This window comes from Alosa pseudoharengus, unplaced genomic scaffold (genome assembly GCF_046254945.1).
Source record: "Alosa pseudoharengus isolate Yale_2024_CS ecotype anadromous, Long Island Sound unplaced genomic scaffold, YU_APseudo_1.1 YU_APseudo_1.1_scf_23, whole genome shotgun sequence".
In the NCBI taxonomy this organism is placed as follows: domain Eukaryota; kingdom Metazoa; phylum Chordata; class Actinopteri; order Clupeiformes; family Clupeidae; genus Alosa; species Alosa pseudoharengus.
The window spans coordinates 31,714,574-31,727,151 of NW_027468685.1; the positions used below are offsets into that span (position 1 = coordinate 31,714,574).

The 12,578-nt window shown below is 39.4% G+C and overlaps 1 protein-coding gene across 2 annotated transcripts; it reads right to left on the bottom strand.

Moving 5' to 3' along the window:
• Window positions 1-474: 474 nt before the first annotated feature.
• hpcal4 (hippocalcin like 4) lies at window positions 475-9,404 on the bottom strand. Of its 2 annotated transcripts, XM_076301062.1 has the most exons (3): window positions 9,243-9,404; window positions 4,251-4,466; window positions 475-672 (listed from the first exon to the last, which is right to left on the bottom strand). In XM_076301062.1, the coding sequence occupies exons 1-3, from the start codon at window positions 9,402-9,404 to the stop codon at window positions 475-477; spliced, it is 576 nt and encodes a 191-aa protein (XP_076157177.1). The 2 variants fall into 2 exon arrangements, with proteins under 2 accessions (XP_076157177.1, XP_076157178.1); XM_076301063.1 differs by lacking the exon at window positions 4,251-4,466.
• Window positions 9,405-12,578: the final 3,174 nt, after the last annotated feature.

Below are 12,578 nucleotides of genomic sequence, written 5' to 3' on the forward strand. Positions count from 1 at the left end.
TTTTTTTTCAACAGTGCAACATTTTCGGACGAACAATACGGACTCATGATACAATGGCCTTAAGTTGGTGTTCTTACAGTTGGGAGAGAAGCAGGGGGAACATGACCAGCGTACTGTCTAATCAAATATATATATATATTAATCAGCTAATAGAGGGTGAGAGGGCATTACATCAAAAAGCAACATAGGTATACATACATACATACACACACACACACACGCACACACACACATTATCATATTTTCCACCTTTTCTCCTTAACTCTTCCTCCTTTTTGCTCACTCATTGCCTCGCCTCACTTTTTGTAGCAGTTTTTTTTTTATTATTTCTCCCTATCTTCACTTCTCTGTACAATGTCTCTCCACACAATCTACATCACTCCTCCACTCCACGTCTCACTCTCAGTCGCAGTCTCACTCTCTATCCCGATTCCCTTTCTCCATCTTTCTCCTCTCTGTCCCCTCTCTCCCTTCTTACTTTTGCATGTCACACTGCAATAGGAGTACAATAGATGGGTCACTCTTGGCAGCCTCTTTGAACTCCTCTAGGGTGATCTCATCATTGTGGTCTTTGTCCATCTTGCTGAAGATCTTGTCCACACGTTGTTGTGGAGTTAGTCCATCCTCATTCATCCGCATCATGATCACTGTACCGACCATCTTGTATATTGCCTAAGACATGCAAAGGAATAAAAAAAGGAGAGATGTGGTGAAAGACATTCCATTTTCCTTGGGATAATGTATTTTTTTATCTTATTTTAAGAGACCTTGAAGTGGAATAAATGGATGAAGATATGAGGTGAGGAAATGACTTCCATGGAAGTGAAGAGAACTTCTGAAGATACTGAAGGAGATGGGGTTGTAGCTAAAACAGGTCATTTTTGATGCCGTATACTGGCAAGTCTGCTCCTTGATCAGATACATTCAACATGACTTCCATGACCAGTCAATGCTGCCAGCACCAAGCTCCAGTATCTGTGCCGTGACTCATACCACCTGTGTGGCCTCTGTGACCAGTCAATGCCGTCAGCATTCCCTCACTCTCCATCTGAAGTAGATGTGTGCTGAGCATTCTGTTGCATAATGGCTGCTGTGTATCACCCAGGTGGGTGCTACACATTGGTGGTGGATAGTGACTGTAAAGTGCTTTGGCTGCCTTGATAATCGCTATATAAATGCAAGTTCTTGTTGCTGGAGTCAACGTCTGGAGTCTGTTCCGTGACTGGTGAATATCTCTGATATAGCCTCTGACCGGTCAGTGGTGTTGTCAGAGTGACACTAGGAGTCTGTTCCATGACCAGTCAATGTCGTCATCAACTAATAGCTAACTCATAATTTAGACAGGTGCAGCTGTTAAAACTTATCATTGACCAGACAGGCCTGTTGACATTTGTCATAGAAAAATACTGAATTATTTCAGCAGATGGCTTTAGTGCTTCCTGGTTGACACTACACACTTGACCAGTCACAGAACTGGCTCTGGAGCTCCCCCTTGTGTCACTCTACCGTCCATACAGGAGACATTGACCGGCCACAGAACAGGCTCTGGACCTCAGTGCCAGCAGCCCTGACTGGTTACAGAGGCCATGCCGAATGCATTGACCAGCCATGGACAGGACTCCTAGTGGGACTAGTCAGTAACAGCACACTGCATCAAAAAAAAAAAAAAAAGATTGTGATACAACTTCTTCTTTACTGAAGACAGCCATAAACAAGAACATGAAAGCACAACTATGCAGTAAAGTTTGCACTCACACACACAAAATAAACAAAGAGACAAGAACAGATTAACAACTTCACCAATTTGACACACATACAGGGACAATACAGAGATTCTAAAGGGCTCTCCACCACATACAAACCTACTTTTAAAATCAGCTATTCAGAATTTGTTTAGGATCACACATTTCATCAGAAACAGGTCGTGCTGCTGAATGCGTTGTGTGTGCATAGCATGACACAAAAACTAAGCACATGGATAAACTCACACCTTTTAGGTCCATAAAATGGCAAGCAAAGGCAGAACAACAGATCTAAGAAGTTCACTCTTGAAAGTGTCAACACCTTCTTTCACAATTAACACAATTGAACACAGTGTTTTCATCTCAAAATCCAGTATCTGTAAATAGAGGAGGAGCAGCTAAGAAATAATAGTACATTTGTATTATTATGTTATTGCATGGTTACTGTTATTGAATAATAATAATGTTACTATGGTGTTTTTTTACTATTGTATTGTTAAATATTATTCTAATGTTGCAAGTGTCTTTGGATATAAACATATCTGCTAATTACCATTTCAGATATAAATAGGAGAGGTGTTAAATTCCTTGTGTATTGTATAGTCATAGACATTTACATGGGCACCGATCACGTAGGGGAATCCTGTACATGTATGTATGTTTGTAATTAATTTGTGTTTTATACATTCTTATTCTTTCACACCTGCTTATGTTTATCATCTTACATCACATTTTACAGTATTACCTTACTGCTTTATAAAAAAATTTTTTTATTATAATGTAGCCTATAGTCTACACACCCGGAAGCAGACAGATATGAATATGTATGCCAGCTATTGATGCATACATTTTGAAGGTTTCTTGTATGGCTATGCGACATAGAAGAAATAAAGTATACCCAACAATGCAATCAAGGAAAATAATCAAGGACATCCTTTCAATTGTATAAAGTTTCAATGCAACACAATATTTTTGAATAATATCCTTCAAAATCCAGTGTTGTGCATGTCACAAGAGCTAGCTCAATGCTCAGTTCATTAAAGTGAAAAAAATCACGTTATATTTTGTGATTTCAAGTTCCAGTTCATTTAAAATAAGCCTCCACTCTCCCTCAACATCACTTGCACTTGCGACTGGTCATAGACATGTATACAGTTATGTAGGCTACTAGGTACATTTCTTTGTTTCTCACACATGCATATGTATAAGTGGGTTACTGACTACTCATTTACCAAAAATAATGCCCAATCTGCATTTCCTTGCAATATATTATACAGTAGCTATAGCTTAATAGGAATTCAGTCAGTTTAAGGGATGATTAGAAATAAAATAACAAAAAAATATTTTGCCTTCTGCATATGTCTAGAAAAGATGCAGAAAGTTAAATTAATGTTTTATTTTATTTTAGGCCTATATTTTATTTTTAATTGTCAAAGGAGCTGAACTACTTCTTTAACATAAGCTCATATGGACTTGCATCTGTGGTAGCTACATAAGAAATTAGTTACGGCGCAAATGAGCCTGTTGCTGTAGGTAGTGTAGTCCTGGAAGTAGCTACATAGGTTAGGAGGAAGCATAGAGTCACAACAAATCCCAGGAAGACATGCAGTGCCTCAGCATGTCAACATCTTGCAGGGACTGATTGACTTTGTGCCACCCTGGTGGCCATTTTGTGTGTTGTCCTGTGTTTGTTTGCCTTTGCTTTTCCCCATGTGCTCTCTTTACCTGTCTGCTGTCATGTGACTGATGGTCTGCACTTGCTTTGTTGACAGTTTCCCTCCGTTTCTGCTCGCACCTGTTCCCCATTATTGTCTTGTTGGTTTTGTCCAGTCCTCTGTCTTTCTGTTAATTAGTCTCTGTATTTCTACCCCCTGTTCCTTTGTCCTTTGTCGGTTCGTCTCTGTTTGTCGTGTCAGAAGTCTTGTAAGTATTGTTTGTAATAAAACGTGTTGTTCAAACTTTTATTTGAAAGAGTCTTGCGCTTGGGTCCTATTCTGTCTATCCTGACACGAGGGTGTTAAATTCAGTTTTTGATAGGGTCTAATCAAGGAGTGCACCCAGATTCAGAATCTCACATTAATTTGTTCATCAATTGCAACTGTGTTGCGTTAAATTGCTGGTTTAACTAGGTTTAATTAGGTTGTTCAATGAACTGTCAAAATCAACCAAATGAAAACCAAGAATATATCAATTTGTCAAGATAAATGCTTATGTTATGATGCAAGTAGAAAGTTTTCATTCTTCTATTTAACATTTGTCCCTATACATAGAAATAATAGTCATGTAGCAAAATAAGTTGATTTAACCATCTAAATCATATACACTAGATATGGTATGTCTTATTACAATATAGGTGGCACTATAACCTGGTAATAAGGGGAAAGAAAAGTATTAATTGATAATAAAATACTTAATTTCATTATTTTCAATTTCAATTTACAACAGTTTTGTCACAAGTGCTTAAAAAGTGTTTTAAACAGGCCACTGTAAAGCAACACCTATATGTACCTCAATGATCTCTAGCATCTCCATGCGTGTGATCTTTCCATCTCCATCCAAGTCATACATGTTGAAAGCCCAATTGAGTTTCTGCTCAAAACTTCCCCGTGAGGTGATGGACAGGGCGCAAATGAATTCCCGAAAATCAATGGTGCCGTCCCCGTTCTTGTCAAAGGTCCGGAAGGCATGCTGGGCAAACTTAGAGGCATCACCGTATGGAAAGAACTGAGGAAAACAAGCAAAAGAACAACTAAATGAAACACATAAATTGGTCTCACTCATAGAATTTCTGTACACAACTACAGGGCACTTGTATGTATGACTGTATCTTAATCAGTTGCTTTTACCAGAGGCATCATCTGATAGCATGATGTACAATGTCAGCTTTCAACCCTTTACATACATCAAGGAATGGTCATGGTTGCTGGGATCATAAAATTCTCCTCATAAACTGTGGGCTGGCTTCCTGGACATGGATTAAGCATAGTCCTAGATTTAAAAATCTATTTTACAGTTGAGAAAAAAACAATGGTAAAAGTACAGTCTCTAAAATGTACTCAAAGAAGAACTATTTGACAGTTGTTGCTATTTGATTTGATATCCATCTTCAGTTTAAGATGCACTTTATAATACATTTAAAATGTGATGAAGCATTACCCATTAAGATAACATTGAAGTATGAACTGCTCTATCTACTGATTCAATGATGAACATGAAAATAAACAACTTATTTTAAAGCGTAACTCTTGCCAAGATGCAACCTAGGGTCTTTTTGTGAATGTACCTGAGTCAAACTTTTGTTTAAAAGCATAATTAGGACGGAAGCGCCTAAGTACACTCATGGTAGTCATTAGGTGGCGCTACACCTAAAATATGTGATGAAGGCTGCAATGATGCAACTCAAAGTGACCAATTTACTACATACATTTTGTGATTGGCAGATCGGTAGACAAGTTATCCTAAAAAATGGCATTCAGCCTTCCTGGGAGGTAGAATCCTACATTCTGACTGGCTGTTGGAACCTTGCATTCTGATTGGCTGTCAAAATCCTGCATTTTGGATTGGCTGAAGGAATTCTGCATTCTAATTGGCTGAAGGAATACTGCATTCTGATTCACAGAAATTCTGCATTCTGATTGGCTATTGGGATCCTGCATTCTGATTGGCTGGCAGAATGTTGCATTCTAGCCGTCTAGAAGTGCGCCATAATTGATCATGTGTCATTACGCACAAAATTCAAAATACTTCACCTCCTGTTGGGTGTGGCTAATGGCAGTGTATACAAACGTTATTGCGGAGTTACACACACCTACCAAATTTGGTGTGTGTAGCTGAAACTATAGGCCAGCACAAGACTCAGTGGATTTGTTTGCTGCATATGCCTCTGAGGTGTAACCCTACTTGTTGCATACTTCAGCAATACCTCCCTCAGGCTAATGAGATAACGTGAGTGTATTGACTAACTTCATAAACATTCCATCTGTAATTCAAAGAGTTAACTGTGTTTTAGAACGAGTAGATGGGATTCCACTGGAAGTGTCTACTCTATCTCAGTTCAGTATAATTGTGTCTACTCTCCTAATTTCAATATTTTAAATAGACCCCTCTCACTTCTGTACTGTCCCTTTGCCATGTGTAATTTTAGAATGAATGACTTTTTCACAGAATAGGATTGACTTTCTCTGGTAATGCACAGTATTTTTGGTGTTCTGCATGTTGTCCCCAATGGCAAAAACGTGGAGATTCTATAATATTATATAGACATAGCATCCAAAGATTCGATGGTGCTCTTAGGACACCCAAGACTGCAAAACTGACACTTTGCCTGCAACAATTAACATTTAAAAAAAAATAATTGCACTCTAGTCTACACAAATTATTATTTTAGTAGAGACTTGCATGCAAAGGGACCACATACATTTCCGGGATTATTATGACCGCCGCGCAGCGAAGCGGCGGTCATATAGGTTTAGTCAGATTTATTTCTTTTTTTTTTCTTTTTCGCATGTCCAAATTTCCGTCAATGATTCCCGGGACACTGAAAGACCGGGGTAGACGAAACTTGGTGGGCATGTAACCCCATATGGATAGCATGGAACCATCGTTTTTCATTTTGATCTGTGGGACTGCACCCCCCGAAAGGAGGGTAGGGCAGACACAGTTTTCTGTGAATATCTCGAGAACCGTAAGGTTTAGGAGGACCATTTTTTTTTTGTATGTTGATCTCAAGGGGCCATGTCAACCCATTCCATAACCACTCATTTCATGTACAGCGCCACCTAGTTAAACACAAAAAAGTAAAAATGAGGTGTTGTAATCGCAGGTATCTGTGACCTAACATAGTCAAAACTGCACGAAATTGGAAGTGTAGGATCATTATGACACCCTCTGAATGCACGCCAAGTTTCGTGGAATTCCGTTCATGGGGGGCCACACAATAAATTAATTTATGTTACTATACACCAACTGGCCTGTAGGTGGCCGGAGACAGTTTTCTGTGAATATCTCGAGAACCGTAGGGCCTAGGAGGTCCACCTTTTTTTTGTATGTTGGTCTTAAGGGGGCATGTCAAACCATCCCATTACCACTTATTTCATGTATAGCGCCACCTAGTTAAAAATTAAAAAGCAAAAAATTAGGTGTTATCATCACAATATCTCTGGCTGACATGGTCAAAACTGCACGAAATTGTAGTGTAGTGTAAAGTGTAGGATCATTATGACACCCTCCAAATGCATGCCAAGTTTTGTGAACTTTCGTTCATGGGGGGCCTTACAATAAAATAATTTATGTGTACATTTAGTGACCGTGCACCAACAAGGATTCCCGGGACACTGAAAGACCGGGGTACACGAAACTTGGTGGGCATGTAACCCCACATGGATAGCATGGAACCATCATTTTTCGTTTTGATCTGTAGCCCCCCCGCTGTACTGGACCCCCCGAAAGGAGGGTAGGGCAGACACAGTTTTCTGTGAATATCTTGAGAACCGTAGGGCCTAGGATGACCAATTTTTTCTGTATGTTTGCCTCCAGGGGTCATGTTAACCCATTCCATGTGCACACATGTGCATAAACAGATACACACGCACACACATACATTCACAGTAATCATACGTATGACACATACTCACACAGTAGACATATGTATGCATGCATGCACATGCACAAACACACATACGCAGGCAAACACACAAGCACGCACACACACACACACACACACACACACACACACACACACACACACACCCATACACATAAACATAAACGTGTACACGCACACATGCACACAATTCAAGAATTTCTCAGAATTATGAACAGGCAAGATGGGGGTGGGGTTGTATAAAATTAATTTTACATGTGGAATCTATGAACTAATTATGTTTTGGTACTTGTTGTCTAGCAGATACCAGTGAGAATTGAGTGTGGCTAATGCAATTTAGTGAGACAGTTAGAATCATATAGGCCTTTCAGCGTGATTTATTTTTGTGTTTTATGCTGGACTGGGCGGCGGTCATATTTTGTACCGCTCTGCGGTACATCTAGTTTTATTTCAATCAGTGAATTATAGCTAATTAGATTACCATGATGACACAAATGTAACCACAACAGTCGGGTCTGTAAAAGTTATTGCCAATAGTTTCATATATTGCATGATAAGTGGATAACAGCCTAATTATCATGACAGACTTACAGCTAGGGTAACGGTGGGGCACAAAGTAACGCAGGGTTAAATGTAACATGGACTCTTTAGTTGCATAGGGTGGATTAGGGCATGCAATTGGTCAGTTAATCACATTACTAGGATAGGCTACGGTGTCCCACAAATTTTTGGTCAGTATACAGTAGATGTGTTTTCATGGAAATCTACAGCAAAATGTCTTTTGGAGGCATCAAAGTAAATGTCTAGATGGTGCTTGTCTTTCGATTATTGAGTTGGGGGCAAAGGCACTGAGTCCAATCTTATTATCTAAGTATCACATTAATAAGCATTTTGTTGGCTAAAATGTAACACCTTTTTGAAGCCATTTTGAAACCATTTTGATGTAGCCAACTCATAGTAGGTGCTAGCTAAGCTTATGACAAACGTGACCCGCTGTTACGAGCTGTTACAATTAAGCCACCCATACTGTACAACGCTAGTGCAATACAAACACATGTGCCTATTAGTGTTAAATTAGTTTAGTCAGTTTTTGTCTTGCATTTTGACCTCATGTTTTTTAGGTTTGAGGGCTTTTCTGTAGACCTATTTGCTTCCATTGGCACATACCGCACATTTTTCACACACAGTCTGTTGTTAGTATTTTGACTATCATAAATAGTCAGATCAAATCATGCACATTCAGATAAATTTGTATTAAATTAATTTCATCCAAACAGCCTTTTCTAGCAGCCTTACAACTAACCCGCCTACGGAGCAGGGGCGCGTTTTCCGTACAACTACGGAGGTTAGCTTTTCACTAACATGGTAGGCCTACGATGCATCGTTCAACTAACCAACATCTAAGTTACTAAGTATGACGTATAGTAACATGTGGACTGGCACACCTACAAATAACAGAGACTACCTTTCATCCGTGAATCACCTCTGTTTTTCTTTATTCAGGGTCATCAAGTTAATTATTGGTTCATATAACCTGACCATGTAAATGAATCACTGCTCCATAGATGGTGTAGTAAATGTGTAGGTCTAGTTTTTACTCTCAGCATACTGCATGACATCATTAACAAAGTTGCTGGAACTACAGTGACATGAACAATGGAATTAGTTATGTTGGACCTTACTACAATGTTTTCTAGACAGTGTGAGTAAATTCAATATTTTAGCAAATGTTACCATTGTTCAGCAATGACTTCTTCCTAGAAATGCTCCCCGGGTAGTATTGCAAGGTCAGAGTGAGGGGTGTGTTGCTCAATATACAGTACATAGGCCTTTGTGTTGCTGAATACAGACTATAAACAAACTCTATGCGTTGCTTTAGAATCCTCTGCCTACAGTACCTTGACATAGAGCTGTTGGAATTCCTCCAAGTTGAGGATCCCAGTGGGGCAGTCCTTCAGAAAGCCTTTGTACCACTGTTTGAGCTCAACTTCATTGAACTCTGTGTTCTTGGTCAAGTCTTCCAGCACCTCTGGGTTCAGCTTGCTGTTGTGTTTCCCCATCTTGCTGCACCTGTCTGGGTGTAAATGGACAGTGAGTACCTAAAATTTAAAAAAAAATCACAGGAAAAGCTAAATTGTAATTTGGGGGAAAACAGAATCAGCAGACAACAGAATCAAAATCAACAGGTTTAAGAAATGCAGGTTTTGCAGGTTAAAGAAATGCGCTATAAGACAATTTTATTTCTCCCATTCTCTACTGGGCCTCTTGGCAACAAGAGCATTCCAGAGAGAGCAACAGTGAGAGTGAGTGAGAGAATCACTTGAGGTAGATTTTGACTTTCTTAATAGAAAACAATCTTATTTCATCAATGTGCAAATCATCGTTGATCCAAACATTTGACATTAATGCAAGATAGACTGGATCAACTCATGATTAATTTATGATTCATCCATCCAACCCAGTTAACTAGGATGTGGCTGCTAACCTTCTTGCCAACTTCCAGATTTATCAAATAACATTTGTTTTCTTGCTTTTACATCAGATGAGAGCCTTACATTTTCAAAACTGTCCTTTTTGGTTGATTTGATGAGTGACGTGTTTAGATATGTGTTTCTATTACTGCTGTGTCTCTGAGTCTGTGTACTTACTACCTTCTACCTTTTGCTCACTCTCCTGTCATGTAGCCTACCCTGTTCTGAAATAATACTGGAAATGCATACTGTAGGGGAGAGCCGGGACAATTGAAACACTTTTTAATTAAACGTAATTTACAAAGCGATCGTACCACACTGAAAGCTAATATTTGGTCACTAGTAACCTACATCTGTCCTCTGTCAAATACAGATGCATTTCAGCTTTGAACAAAACCGTTCAGGAATTATTACAACAAAAGTGGGACGTGTGTAATGTTTCATTCGTCCCTCCTGGTCGGGAATGTTGAAACAACATTAGGGGACGTAAAGGAAACATACAGTTTAAGCCATATAAACGTCCAACAACTACATATCATGAATGGTACTCCCAAAAGGTTTTATTTTAGATAGATTGTTGCAGGGCTATACGTCTTTGTGCATGTCTGTTAACAACTCATTGCTATCATCGTGAAGCGTGTATGAAGCGGTTTTTGAAATATCATGCCCTGTGGATGATTCTGCCATGTTTAAAGCTAGAACGGTAAGCTTTCCCATTTATATCATGTTTATATTGTTGAAAATGTCGTTTCACTAGGTTTTTACGTGGGTTAGGCGATTGCACAGCAAAATAGGTAGGCTTAACGACCCACCTGCTGTCAGTCTCCATAGGATAACATGGGAAAACTCGACCCCCTGCCTGGTGGGCCCAAATGTATTTTCATCTTCCTAAAACTGTTTTTCCATGTCTCACCTCCATAAATGAGTGTTTAAACACAGATATTTGTGCATTTAATTAAAATACATGGAGTTACAGCCTGGTCGGGACGATTGAAACACGTGTTTTAATCGTCCCGACACAGACTTATGTCACTATAGCTTGTTTTGCTTTCCATGTAAACAAGCATGCGATATGAAAGTCTGGGATTGTGGAGAACACAAAATGGTCTACTGAATAAGCATTAAGTCAAACATTTAAATGAAAAACACCCATTGATAATCGAAAAAATTTAACCACTAATGAAGTTTACTTTTGCGCATCAAAACTCGTTTATCGCCAGTAACTCCGTGATAAAATGACATAGCAGGAAGATATTTGGCTGATAGAAGGATCTATGCTCTATGTTTTGACCGAAGGACGTCGGTCTATCATCATTACACTCGGAGAAAACTGGATTGTTTCATTCGTCCCGGCTCTCCCCTACAAACAAATACACACACACACAACCACACATACACACAATATGTCAAAAATGGCACATATTAGTTCAAGGAGCTTGTTTTGGTAATTGTGACCCACATCCTTTTCATTTTCTATTATTTATTAAATATTTTAGTTGATGCTTTTAGGAATGATTGTCATCATAAGCAAAGATGATTGAGAAAGACTGTAGACATAGAGGTGCATGGTGGAATTACAGCAATCTTCAAAATTCAAAGTCTTCAAACCATTGTTCATTGGGCAGCCGTGGCCCACTGGTTAGCACTCTGGACTTGTAACCGGAGGGTTGCCGGTTCGAGCCCCGACCAGTGGGCCGCGGCTGAAGTGCCCTTGAGCAAGGCACCTAACCCTTCACTCCCCGAGCGCTGCCGTTGTAGCAGGCAGCTCACAGCGCCGGGATTAGTCTGTGCTTCACCTCACTGTGTGTTCACTGTGTGCTGTTTGTGATTCACTAATTCACCGATTGAGTTAAATGCAGAGACCAAATTTCCCTCATGGGATCAAAAAAGTATATATACTTAATACTTACTATACTTCATAGAATATAGCTGGAAAAAAAAGCTCTGTCAAATAAGGCCATAAGTGCATCTCACCCAATGGTTTGATATCAACTTTCATAAACCGACCTATGGGAGGCATTGTGATTTTTCTATTTCTCACAGAAGCAATCGTTCAAATGACTCCTCAAAGCCCCCTTCAAAAAAAAAAAACATGAACTTCATTCAAGATGGTCATGTGAGACAGGTGGTATTGAGTATGGAAGTCAACAGTCAGATTTTAGTGTAAGCATTTTAATTTTTCTGGTTCCCAAGAAATAATCCCTATGGCAAAATAAATGTTTTTTTTTCTGTGAAGATAATGTTTGGGTATAGAGATATACTGGATCTAAAATCCATATGGAGACACATGCATTTTATTCAAAGAAATTGAATACTGGGTCTCCCAAGCAGTTAATGAACTACCAGGGGTATTATTTTCATGATTTACCAAAACCATTGTGGTGCAAGGTGCGGCGTGTGATCATTGATCAGTGATCATTATGCCGCCAAACGCATGAGTCGACAAGTTGTCAAATTAACTTTGTGCAGAATATAACTGTTGCCACATGTAACAACATGCAAATACGGTATGTAACCAATTTTTAGAAGTGGGATGTAAGAAGTGGGATGGCTTGCTGTGGAGCCATCAAAGGTACAGTAAGCCCAGTGTGTGTGTGTGTGTAGTATGCAAAGGACCCTGAGGTTAGGTTTATCCTTGTGTGAAGGACCCACCATATGGATTAAGCATTACTTTATGGGGCATCTTGGGAAAGGATAAGTAGGGTAGGATGTGTGAAGAATGCCTGTGTGCACCTGTGTGTGTGAGGCATGGGTTTGCATGCT